This window comes from Heterocephalus glaber, unplaced genomic scaffold, assembly GCF_053883595.1.
Source record: "Heterocephalus glaber isolate CG9 unplaced genomic scaffold, H.glaber_assembly_v1.0 deba00001531, whole genome shotgun sequence".
Taxonomy (NCBI): domain Eukaryota; kingdom Metazoa; phylum Chordata; class Mammalia; order Rodentia; family Bathyergidae; genus Heterocephalus; species Heterocephalus glaber.
This window is the reverse complement of record NW_028258329.1, coordinates 21,398,155-21,411,151: the sequence shown is the minus strand read 5'-3', so window position 1 is coordinate 21,411,151 and position 12,997 is coordinate 21,398,155. Positions and strand designations below refer to the sequence as shown.

Genomic DNA, 12,997 nt, shown 5'->3' with positions numbered 1-12,997 from the left:
AGTGATAATTCTTACCTACATTAATGCTCATGGTCTCTCTTAGAATTGTCTTCCAACTGTTTCCCAAAGCTCTTTGGGAGTAGGAACTATGTTCACATCCAACTTTTTTATTCCATGTTGTCCAAGTACTCCTTAAAATCCATGATTCAACTGCAAGTAGCATGTTTTCATATCTCACCTGAGACCACTCCATGGCCACCCACTTGGGGCAATCGAAGAGATTGCAAGTTTGCATGACCTTTGGCTTGGGTGCATACATGCACTTCCATTCTGCCACCTGCAGTATCTCCGAGTGCATGGACTCCTCCACACATACAAAGCTCCGCCTCTGGATCCCTCCTCCACAGGACACGGAACATGCAGTCCACGGGTTATGTTCCCAGCTCAAAAGCAAACAAAAACATGTATTATTTATTTGTTGTTTGTTGGTTTCAAGTTTGCAAAGATGGATGCTGAAAGTATGGCCTCATGGTATCAGCTGTGGTCTGGTTAAACAAGCATGAAACCTAGAGTCCTAACTCTTTACTCTTAACTGCCAAACCCTATCTGTCTATAGTCACAAAAATTTACCTTCCTAAACCTGAGGTTTCTGTCAAGTGGAATAATACTCCTGCCCTAGTTACCCAAGAGGGCCATTGTGAGATTAAACTAATTAAAAGATAGTGTGTGACGATCTTTAATCTGTTTAACTATAAAATACTAAGTGATCATATTGGTAGAGAGAGAATCATAAAACTCAAGAGTCAGAAAGGATCATATTAGTAATCTATGTGTCAAAGGAGATTTGAATGGCTGATCAATTACAATGCTTAGCTCCTTCCGTGATACCCAGTTATCCAAGATATGCTGATCTCTCAAGGACTGAAAACATCACCTTTTGAGGCAGCCTATTGCATATGATTCTTAAAAAGATCTTTCTAATTACTGAGCTCCAGTCTGTTTTCCCTTAGCTCTGAGAGGGCCTAATGTCTGTCCCTGATGCACTGCAGACTTGCTATAGATGCTACATGGGCTTGCAAACTACTCAGAGTAAATGAGAAAAGGGAAACACATAACTCACCGAGGGAGAGGTTGGAAGTGATCATAAGGCATAATCTCTTTAAATCCATCACTACAAATAAAACCATTGTGAGAATGTCACTTATAAGTCAACTTACACATTTAATAATTACCTAATATAGATTTGACGTCTTGAGACAGAGCTCTTTCAAATTGAACACTAAACATGCCAAGTGTTATGAACAATTTCCAAAAATTTGGCTGCCATCTCTTTAATCTTTAGGAACAACTGACACAAAGGATTCCTCATTGTATACAACAATACAGAACACTGAATTAGTGATATAATAATCTAAGAAAAACATACCACTCTTAATTTAGATAAATTGATTTATTCCTTTTTATCATCATTATGACAAAATATATTAATGATATTAACACACTATCACATTAGTAAAATATTCCAAAACCCACTTTGTTTCACAGGCATAGTCCTTTGAAAGGTCTCTATTAATGATGTTCCTCTGGGGTTGCAGGAAATGGGCAGGTCAGTGACAAGAAATGAAATCCAGTGAGGTTCCCCTATCACTTATACACTCTTGCCTTAGCCAGCTGGAGGGTACTGGGGGATTGTGGAACTTGATATTGTACTATTATTTTAAGATACTACCCTAAAAGCCATGGAACTTCCCCAGGCAATCCAAAGCAGCAGGCTCTAAATTACATAACTTTCCAGTTTATACATAGCACAATGCATTATTTATATTGAACTTAATGTGACACTTCAAAAGGGGAATGTGGTAATGGGTGATCCAGGTTTTCTTTTTAAAAAATCTTTAGTACATGTTTGCAACATATAATAAATACATTCATTGTAGAGAGTTAATACATATACATATAGAATCTTAATCCTTTTTACTTCCCCTTCCTCTCCTCTCTCCCTTCCTAGGTTCCCCTTCTCATCTCCAAAAGATCTACATCCCTATATTCTATCACATATTTTTTTATTTGTTCTTTAAATTGTTTATACTTAAGATTTCTCATAAAAGGAAAACCGTGTGATATTTAACCTGTATCTGAATTATCGCACTTTGAAAGGTGCATCTATTTTCCTAAAAATGACTCAAACTTATTATTATTATTTTTTTGGTACTGGGGATTGAACTCAGGTCCTTGCACTTGTGCAGCAGGCAGTGAAACCACTGAGCTAAATCCCTGGCCCTCAAACTTATGTTTTTATGGCTGAGTGGCATTCAATTATGTATAAATACCTCATTTTCTTTATTCATTCGTTACTGGACATGTAGACCATTTTCAAGTTTTAGCTGCTATAAACATGGTGTATAAACACGTAGGGTGACCCAGTTCAAAGGCTAAAATAGTAAGCGAGAGATAGTTCTGACTGGCAGATGGGCTAGACATTGGATAAAGAGTTCTTTAACACTGTATACAGAGGAGATGCTCAAAAAGGTTTATTATAGAGTCCATGGACACATAATCCCACAGCAAGAAGAGAGTGCTGGCCAGAGTGCTGGAATTTGCAAAGACATCTTAATTCCTACTGACTGTAGTTATGCACGTGAGCACAGGCACCTGCCAGCCATGTGGAATCAAAGTCAGGAGGTGGAAATGTACTATTCCACAAGAACTGATCAGTCCCAGTGGCAGAGGATTCCTTTTCTTAAAGTAAAAAGCGCACAAACCTTGATGGGCAGGGGTCCATGCCACACTCCTTCAGTTTGGGCTTGGGTTTTACATTTTCAGGGTAGTAATGACAATAATGGTCAGGAACCACCCTCTTTAAGCGGATATCCACACATTCAGCAGAATTAAGCTGATAACCTGCAGGGACAGAAAAGGAAAAGTCTGAACACTGCATACTGAATTGGTTTCATATTTGCTTGGCAAAGTTATCACTTGCTTCCTTTCCCTGTCCCTGTCCCTTTTCCTTTCTCTGTTCATTTCCCTTTCCCTCTGTTCTGTCCTTTCCAGTACTGGGAATTGAACCCAAAGCCTTTGCACTGAGCTACACGCCCAATCTTTTAAAATTTTGTATTTTGAGACAGGGTCTTGCTAATTTTCCCAGGCTGGGCTCAAAGTTGTAATCCTCCTGCCTCAGCCTCCCAAAATATTGGGATTTCAGGTATGCACCACCATGCCTGGTTCACACACTTTTCCTCAGTGGTTTCAGGCTTGGGTATATAACAGACCCACAGGGCTTCTGTGGCAGTAATACACCAATGCTCAGGTTACTTTCTGGTCCAGTTAAGTCAGAACCACTGCAGCTGTGCGCCAGGAAATCAGTACTTTTAAAAAAGACACTCAGAGGCTTGGGATTTAGCTCAGTGGTACTGTTGCCTGCCTCACAAGTGCAAAGGCCTGAGTTCAATCCCTGGTACCAAAAAAAAAAAAAAAAACAACACTTGGGGGTTTCTCAGATGACTAAAGCACATGGCCAAGACTGAGAACAACTGCTTTAACAGGCTGTGGTTCTCTTAGCACTGGTGACTAGCATGTTACCATACACTTCAAGAAGTACCTGGACCTCAGGTGGAGCTCTTGACTCATTCTCCTCAGTTCACTGTGTGGTCTCCTCACTGCCTTCAGGGCCCTGTGCATGGCCTTCCCTTTTTTTCCCTTGTATTTACCTTTCTTCCCCCATGGCCACTCCCATTTCAATTTTATGCTCCTCTCCCAGATGCCAACTCTGATTAATTATTTATCCGTCCTTAAATATGCAACTATCTGTGGAGGGTTGTTTAATATGCATCTGTTTTTTCCTTAATTGGTGACATGTTTTACATCTTGTTCCAGTTTCTCCTCTTTTTTTCACTCAGCATTGTGCATATGAGAGCTACCTCTGCACCAAGGAAGGCAAATATCCCTTTCATATGAGCCCACTGTTTCTTCTGTTAGATTTTGCTCACCTGCCCCCTGAAGATGCCAGGCCTTTCCAACACCAATACATTTTGCAACTGGGAATTAAGCATTGTCAATATGGGAGGGAACAGAAGCATCACCTCATAGTTATCCAAAGGGAAAAAATAAACTTAATCCTGATTCAAACCCAACCTGTACAGTATTTGAGGAAAGTGAGTGTTCCAAGAAGACGAATACTATAAAATAAAATAAAAAAACAACAAAAAAAACCCAACTCAAAAAATGGCACTTCCTTTTCCTAGAAGATCTGACTCTAGGTTCTCTGTCACTCTATAAATGTCATGTCAACATAATTTCTTTAATGCTAAGATCTCAGTCTCCACCAATTGGTCTAGAGGTCTAAAAATACATTTAAAGCTCTGATTGCCAAGAGGAATCTGATTTTGTGAACCGCTAGACAGCTTCGTTCCGGATATGGCTTTGGAGTAGGCTGAGTGTAGAGAACAGGCTGTTGTGTGTTATGAAAAGCAAGGTCAAAACCACAAGAATGAAAATCCAGCTGGAGGGAATAAAACATTCCCCAGGTGCCAGTGTCTGCCAGAAAGCCACAGTATCAGACCGCCAGGGAGGTCCTGGTCCTTGCTTCAGACTGATCTCAAGTGCCCCACGCAGACAAGATCAGCAGGGTGTCTCCAAGTACCCATGATACCTTATTGACCAGAGAAACAATTTTCTTGATTATCCAAAAATCTCTGAAATGCCATTCACACAAATTATGTAGATTTGATTACTAATATAATTACATTTTGGTAATGCTTTCCTTGTGGGTTTTAGGCGTGTGTTTTTATTTCCCCCCAAACTAGTATGGAATGAGATTACAGCTCCTTGAGTCAGAAAATCTTTGTCCTAAATGGAAACATACTTCCAAAGGGCGGAGAGGAGGGCGTGCAAGTGTTTATAATTTGGGAAGAAGAATTAGTTTCCTTCTTTTTTCAGTCTAGAGATAACTTCAAGCAAAGAAAAAAGGCAGGTTGTCTTGTAATACTCTAAATAAATGTCCTGAAATTCTGTCGGTGTGTGGAGAGGCTTTGAGGCAGCCCCAAATGCTGTGTGTTCTCACATCCTCCAGTCTATGTGGGGACCCTCTCGGGCCAGGTCGCCCATACACATCTATGGTTCCAGCAGGACTGGGTCCTGGAGACCTAAATATGACAAACACTTATCTCCTCCTAAGAATGGAATCAACCAAAGGAAGCTGAATCCTACCATAAAAGGTCCCTCCCAGAGCCAGGAGCTTCTCTTTTGTCTTATGGGTCCAAATGGGCACATCTGTCTGAATAACTGTGTGTGAAAGGTAGGAATAAATTAAAAAGAGATGAATGACTTTCTGTACAGAGTGAAAAAGCCCCCATTATCTCTTTTGGGGTCCATGAAAGATGGTTGTCTTCCCTAGGACTGTGGCTCACCTGCCTCGGAGGTGATGGAAGTCAGCTGTGTATCAAGCTCAGGTCTGTTTACCTGCTCTGGGTACTCTCTGCTCCCTGTGACTGCTCAGCCATGTGTATGGCATTGCTCACCAATGTGGCTGGGAATGCTGGCAGAGGTCAGCCAAAGCACTGTGCCCTTTACAGAGGCATTGTGGACATTTAGGTTTAGGTTCTGACACAGCAAATATCTCCCATGTGCTCTCTGAGGGCCAGGCACTGAGCTATGTTCCTGGACACAAGTCATCTTGTTTTGTCCCACAGAGGAGACACTAAGGCTAAGAGAAGGCTCAAGGCTAATTAGACCCTGCTGGGATCTAGGCTGCCCAGTGCTCCCCACAAAATTGCATGCCTTCTCCTTTTAAGGGAAATGTAAATCCCCAAAGACAGACACCTGACCTGTATATTCCTAGGAAACTGACCTCAGCTGAGGAGCCCTCTTTGACATAACTGTAGTTTAAAGGACAGAAGCCAGAACTCCAGCTCTGTTCCTAACAATCCAACTCAGCTTGTACCCTGTAACTTTGGAGGGAAGAAGTGATCTGGGGCTGGGCCAGGCTGGGCCAGGCTGGGCTGGTGGAGGATGACTTATTCAAGCTCTCTACACAGGACCAGCCCTGCACTGTGTGCCCTGGCCTGGTTCCTGGTGAAGTGAGTAGATCTGGGGACACTCAGAAGTGAAATCATTACAGCATGATGCTAGCATCAGATAGATCTGGACCCCAGCTGTCCTGGTCACAGCTCAAACAACCAAGAGTAACTTGTGTACTCTTCTGAAGTTCCAATTTGCTTATGCATAAAACAGGTAGCACAGATATGGGTAACATAAAGTGGACCTTTCTTGGGTTTTGTGAAGAACAAATGTAATGGCCATACCTAGCATGGAGCCTGATGTGTCATACATGCCTGGGAGTCTCAGAGCAAGCAGGAGCCTGCACCCCCTGGAATTCCTTATAACTCATATTTCCTGGGTTGCACTTGCTCACGACCATTTACTCCTCCATTTAAAAGCTCAGTTCAGTTCAGAAAACAGAAGTTATTTTAACCATGGCTGTGGTGGCCTCCTCATTTGCTCCAGAAGGTCACTGTTTTTCCATGTTAAGGGGACAATTATCTACTGAAAAGACATTTCTCTTGTAGCACATGTGGAGCCCTGGGTTATTCTTGCCACTAAATCTTCTTCAATGATCTGTGAATACTTTGTGCTAAGCAGATGATAAGCAGATCTTTGCCCTCCTCACTTAGTGGGGAACCCTTCTCTCTTGAGTAAGTTTATATTCTCACACTAGAGGAGAGAGAAGGTGGAGTGCTGTTAGGACCAACACAGCCACTAACTTGACCCCCTGAAGGAAGTCACTCAATCACTCTGCTTCTCAGGTTTTCCACAGAAAATTAAAAATAACACATACTTTAAGGAAACTTGAGAAGAAAACACATGCAAACGTGTTTCCAGCTTTGGACCCAAAGTAAAAGGTGTTTTCCAAATTCAGTTTTCCACCTGCCTTCAAAACTAAAGGCAAATGGAAAAAAAAAACACAAAAAACTAAAGGCAAATGTACATTCATTAACTCCAGTGTATTTCAAGCTTCCGGAACCCTGTGGTTAACTTTTTCTTTTTTGCCATACTGGAATTGAACCCAGGGCCTTCCCACTGAGCTATATCCCTAGTCCTTTTTAAACCTTTTAATTTTTTTTTTTTTTTTGGTACCAGGGATCAAACTCGGGACCTTGCACTTGCGAGACAGGAGCCAGAACCACTGAGCTAAATCCCTGGCCCTAAGCTTTTTAAATTTTGGGACGGAGACTTGGTAAGTTGGTAAGGTGCCCAGGCTGGGTTCAAATTTGTATCCCTCTTGCCTCAGCCTCTCAGAGTTCCGGGACTGCAGGTGTGCACACCACCATACCCAGAGACCACACCTATTTTAAAGTCCATTTTTAAAATGCATGTGTAGTTTCTAACTCTGAGCTCAAAATATCCACGAATAAAGTCTGTGCCTCACCTCCTCCACATGTCACAGTGCAGGGAAAGAAGTCAGTTTGTCTCCACTGATGACTGATGGGCTGGTAAAAAAAGAACTGGACCACGCTGTCTTTGGCCATTGTGTACCTGGTCTGGACAGAGAGAACTGTGAGACACATCTGCATAAGGTGAGCAGGTACCACCACACCTTCTGAAACACAGCCAAGGTTCCTTCCCTACACCCAACCCCCATATATCACAATACATCACTAAAGTGCACGCAAATTCCAAGGGTTTTAAGACATGACAGTATTTCACTTAGACCTGTCATAAGTACTGGCTCAGATGTCCCTCAGCAAATCTCCCTGGGGTCAATTTTCCATTCACATGCCTGTGAATGCATTTGTTTATTTATTTAACTTTTTTTCCCCTTCCTGATACATTTGATTTTAATTTCCAAGGGGACAGAGATTGAGACCTAATCTGGCTGTGCTCACCACAGTGCACATAGGATTCTTAGATTTTCAGTAGTAACATCTTTAAGCAACTCCTTCTGAAAACCCTTCTAGATGTGCACATGTGAAGGCCCACTCCAGAGCACATACATACATAGGAATACACAGAGACCACACATGGACAGAAGGTTGTCCGGTCCAAAGAGCTGGCCACTGCTTAGAGGGAATCAACACTACAGACACAGGTGAATTCTTTCCCTACTTTTTCTTTTTCTTCTCTACTGATTGCTGGATATTTGAGGGCCTGGGATTTAGCTCAGTGGCACCATGCCTGCCTCACAAGTACAAGGTCCTGAGTTTGATCCCTCGTATAAAACAAAACAAAATTGGATATTTGAAAATCCCCAAGGAAGCAGATTTTAAATGTTTTCCCTACAGACAAATAATTACATGCAGTAATGCATATACTACTTAGCTCAATTTAGCCACTCCACAATGTACATACTTCCAAACCTCATGTTGTACATCATAAATATATACAATTTTCATTGGTCAAATAAAAAACTTTTTACAAGGTCATTCTGACTTTACTAGGTCTGCCTATCCAAGAACAGGGGATATCTTTCCTTCTGATATCCTCTCCCATCTCTTTTTTTTCAGAATACTGTAGTTTTCATTGTAGAGGTCTTTCACTTCCTTGGTTATAGTATTTCATTTTACTTGATGCTATTGTGAAAGGTATGGTTTCCTAATTCATCTCTCATGGGTTTATTTGTGTATAGGAATACTACTGATTTTTGAGTGTTGACTTTATATCCTGCTACGCTAATGAATTGTGTAATTAATTCTAGGAGTCTTTTGGTAGAGTTTTCGTGTTCTTCTAGAAGATCAAATCATCAGCAAATAATAAGTTAACTTCTCCCTTTCCTATAAATATCCCTTCTGTTTCTTTCTCTTGCCTGATTGCTGTAGCTAAAGTTTCAAGAACTGTATTGAACAAGAGTGGTGACATTGGGCATCTCTGCCTTGTTTCTGATTTTAGAGGGAAAGTTCTCAGCTTCTCTCCATTTAATATATTGGCTGCTGGTTTGTCATAGATGGCTTTTATCAGCTTGACATAAAGACCTTCTATACATGTTTCTTTAGCGTTTTTATCATGAATGGATGTTGGATTTGTTGAATACTTTTTCTGCATCTATTGAGATGATCATGTGATTTTTGTCCTTGTTTCTGTTTATGTGCTGTATTACCCTTCTTGATCTGCATATGTTAAACCATTCCTGCATCCCTAGGATAAAGCCTACTTGATCATGGCATATAATCTGTTAGACTATTTGTTGTATTCTGTTTGCCAATATCTTGTTGAGGATTTTTGCATCTATGTTCATGGAAAAGATTGGCCTGTAGTTAGTTCTCTTTTGTGGTTGGGTCCTTTTCTGGTTTTGGAATCAGGGTAATGTCGCCTTTCAGGAATGACTTTAGAAGTACTACTCCTCTTTCAATTTCATTAAAGAGTTTGAAGAGTATCGGTGTTAGATCTTCTCTAAAGCTCTTGTAGAATTTGGCAGTGAATCTGTTGGTCTTTTCTTTGTTGGCAGTTTTCTTAATCGGGTCTTTAATTTCATTGACTGATACTGAATTATTCAGGATTTTTATATCTTCTTGGTTCAGCTGTCATAGTTCATATATCAAGGAATTTATCTGTTTCTTTTCAATTTTCCATTTTATATGAGTATAGACTCACAAAGTAGTTATCGATGATCTTCTGGATTTCAGCAGAATCCATAGTGATTTTGCCTTTTTCATTTCTAACTGGATGGATTTGAGCCTTTTCTTTCCTTTCCTTTTTTTTGGTAAGACTGGCTAAGGGTTTGTCTATTTAGTTTAAACTTACAAAGAATTAACTCTTCAATTCATTGATTCTTTGTATTTTTTTTTAGTCTCAATTTCATTTATTTCTGCTCCAATCTTTATAATTTCCTTCTCTGTGCTAGCTTTGGGTTGGATTGTTCTTGTTTTTTAGGACCTTAAGGTGCATAAAAAGTTACTTATTTGAGCTCACTCTGTTTTTCTGATGTAGGCATCCACAGCTATAAACTTCCCTCTTAGGAGCGCTTTCATCGTGTCCCACAGGTTCCACTATGTTGTATTGCTGTCATCATTTGATTCCAGGAACTGTCTAATTTCTTCTGAGATCCATTGATTATTCAAGAGGATATTATCTTATTTCCATATGTTTGAAGAATTTTTGTGGTTTCCTTTGGCATTGATTTTTTAGTTTCATTGCATTATGATCTGATAATATGCATGGGATAATTTGTATTCTTTTGTATTTACTTAAATATGCTTTATTGGGTAGTACGTGGTCTGTTTTGGAAACAGTGCCATGTACTTCCAAAATGGTCACAGAGGTTTAATGCAATCAAAATTCTAACAGCATTCTTCACAGAACTGGAGAAAAATCCTAAAGTTCATATGAAACCAAAAGAGAACAAGAATAGCAGAAGCAGTCATGGCTAAAAGACCAAAGTGAGGGGCATCACAATCCAAGACCTGAAGTTATATGTCAAAGACATTGTGATAAAAACAGCATGGTATTGGCACAGAAACAGACATGAAGATCAACGGAACAGAACAGAGAATGCAGAAACAACCCTAGGCACTTTCAACTATTTGATCTTCGACAATGGGCCCAAAAACACATACTGGAGGAAAGAGAGACTTTTTAATAAGTGGTGTTGGGAAAACTGACTGTCCACATGCATAGGATTGAATCTAGACCCATGTCTCTCACAATATAGTAAACTAAAATAAAATGGATCATAGATAATAAAGATTAAAACAGAAACAATTAATCTGCTGGAAGACAATGTAGGTAAAACTCTTGAAGACACAGCATAGGCAAAGACTTTCAGAACAGAACCCCAGTTGCACAAGAAATAATAGCAATAATCAAAAAAATGGGATCATATCAAGTTTAAAAGTTTCTGCACAGCAAAGGAAACCACAGAGTGAAGAGACAACTCATGGAATGGAAAAAAAGTTTTTTGCCAACTACTTATCAGACAAAGGACTAAAATCTACACTATATAAAGAACTAAAAAAAAAAAAAAAGAGACCCTATCCAAAAATGGGTATCTGAAATGAACAGACACTTGTCAGATGAAGAAGTACAAATAGCCAGTAAATACATGAAAAAAATTTTCAACATCACTGACCATTCAAGAAATGTAAATTTAAACAACACTCAGGTTCTATCTCACTCCACTTGAATATGGCTATATTCAAGACATCAAATATTAACAAATTCTGGAGAGGCAGAGGGGGAAAAGGAACCCTTCTTCAGTACTGGTGGGAATATAAACTGGTATAACCACTATGGAAATCAGTATGGAAATTCCTGAAAAAGCCAAAAATAGAAATTCCATTTAACTCAGCTATTCCTCTTCTAGATACCTTCCAAAAGAGTTAAAGACATCACACCACAGTGATGTATGGGTACCCATGTTTATAGCAGCACAACTCATAATAGCTAGATCTTGCAAACAACCTAAATGTCCATCAACAGATGAATGAATAAAGAAAATGGAGTAGTACTCTGCCATAAAGAAGGATAAACTTTGTAGGGAAATTGATTCACCTTGAGACCATAGTGTTAAGTAAAGTAAATCAGACACACAAGCTTAAATATTCTATGTTTTCTCTTATATGAGAATACCAATAAGGAATAAAATGCAAAATAAAAAACAGACAGTAGGAAATAGTGAGATAGATCATTGGCATATGGGAAAGGAACCAAAGGACTGAAGGAAATGGGAGGGAGGGAGAAGGGAGTGGTGGAAAGGGAGATTAATAAAATAGAGAGAGGATTGTGACGTGCTACGTACATGCACCAAGTCCCTGTGAGGAATGTGATCATTATGTACTATAAACATGTATTAATAAAATAGAGTTCAGTATGTTAAAAAAAACTTCTAAGAAATGTAATTGGTTATAAATACCAAAAAATAAAATTATAATAAAAATGACTGTGATATTAAAAATCTTCTATGATATGAGAAAATGTTCATGCTATGTTTAGTGAAATGAACACTTTATAAAATAATACATCTCGTTTTTAAAATAAAATTAAAAACAACTATAAAAGAATCTGCTACACTATTTCTGAAAAAGATGGAGAGAACAGAATAATGAGGAGACAATATTCTATTATATAATTAGTAAGAATTTCCTAGACCTTAAGAAAGACAGAAATCATCTTTTTAGGAATGCTCACTTAGTACTGAGTAGATAGTTAGAGAATATAACAACAAGAATTTTTAAAATCCTAAAAGTTATCAAGAAGACAAAAACAATTACCTATAAAGGGATGAAAATCAAATTGATATTAGATTTCTCAGAAGCCACCTGGATACCAGAAAGCAAAATCACATCTTCAAAGTGATGAGGTAAAGGAATTTTGGACCTAGAATTCTATAATCAAATTATTAACCAGTAATTAATGACTATCAATCTGCCATGAAATAATTGATCATTAATCAATGAATTAAAGACATTTTCAGACATACAATGACTGCAAAATCTTACCTCTCAGACATTCACTGGAAAAGAAATGGAAAAATTACTACAGGATATACTGAAGAAGAATTTATATAATTACAGAAGAAAGTTTTGAGATGTAAGAAGCAATAATGTGAAAGAAATCAGCAAAATTATGAGAAAATTTAAACAAAGATTGATTGAAAAATAATAGTATTATATATTTAATTATAAAATAATATTAGATTTCCAGGTACATAGCCAGGTGTGGTGTTGCATGCTTGTAATACCTGCACACTAGGAGGCTGAAGCAGAAGGCTTGAAAATTCAAGCCCAACCTGGGCAATTTAGTAACTTAGCAAGACTTTCTCAAAATTTAAAAATTTATAAAAGGTGAGAAACTGAAAATGTAAATAAGGATTAAAATGAATAATTGATAATTTGAAATAGGAAGAAAAGGTCCAAAGGGGTAGGGGAAGTGGGAGGGGAAGGGGAAAGGAAAGAAGAGAAAGGAAAAATTATGAGAAAAGGAAAAAATGGAAACAAAGTCTTTGTAAATAGGGAAGGGAGCATAAGGAATGGGGAAAAACTAAGAACCAAGATACATCATGTACAGGCACAAGCACCCAATGATAAATGTAAACATATTGTATACTAAAATGTACCAATAAAAGAATTTA

At 38.7% G+C, this 12,997-nt stretch overlaps 1 protein-coding gene across 11 annotated transcripts in view; it reads right to left on the bottom strand.

Moving 5' to 3' along the window:
- Adamtsl3 (ADAMTS like 3) overlaps positions 1-12,997 on the bottom strand; it is a 350,115-nt gene that overhangs the window by 140,826 nt on the left and 196,292 nt on the right. For all 11 annotated transcript variants that reach the window (XR_015441834.1, XM_087188551.1, XM_087188548.1 and 8 more), the window contains 4 exons: positions 7,364-7,475; positions 2,703-2,841; positions 1,061-1,111; positions 179-383 (listed from right to left, as the gene is read on the bottom strand). Coding sequence is in view for 10 of the 11 variants with exons in the window: in XM_087188551.1 (XP_087044677.1) it covers positions 179-383; positions 1,061-1,111; positions 2,703-2,841; positions 7,364-7,475 (507 nt within the window). In the remaining variant the exon portion in view is untranslated. The remainder of the gene's footprint in view (positions 1-178; positions 384-1,060; positions 1,112-2,702; positions 2,842-7,363; positions 7,476-12,997) is intronic.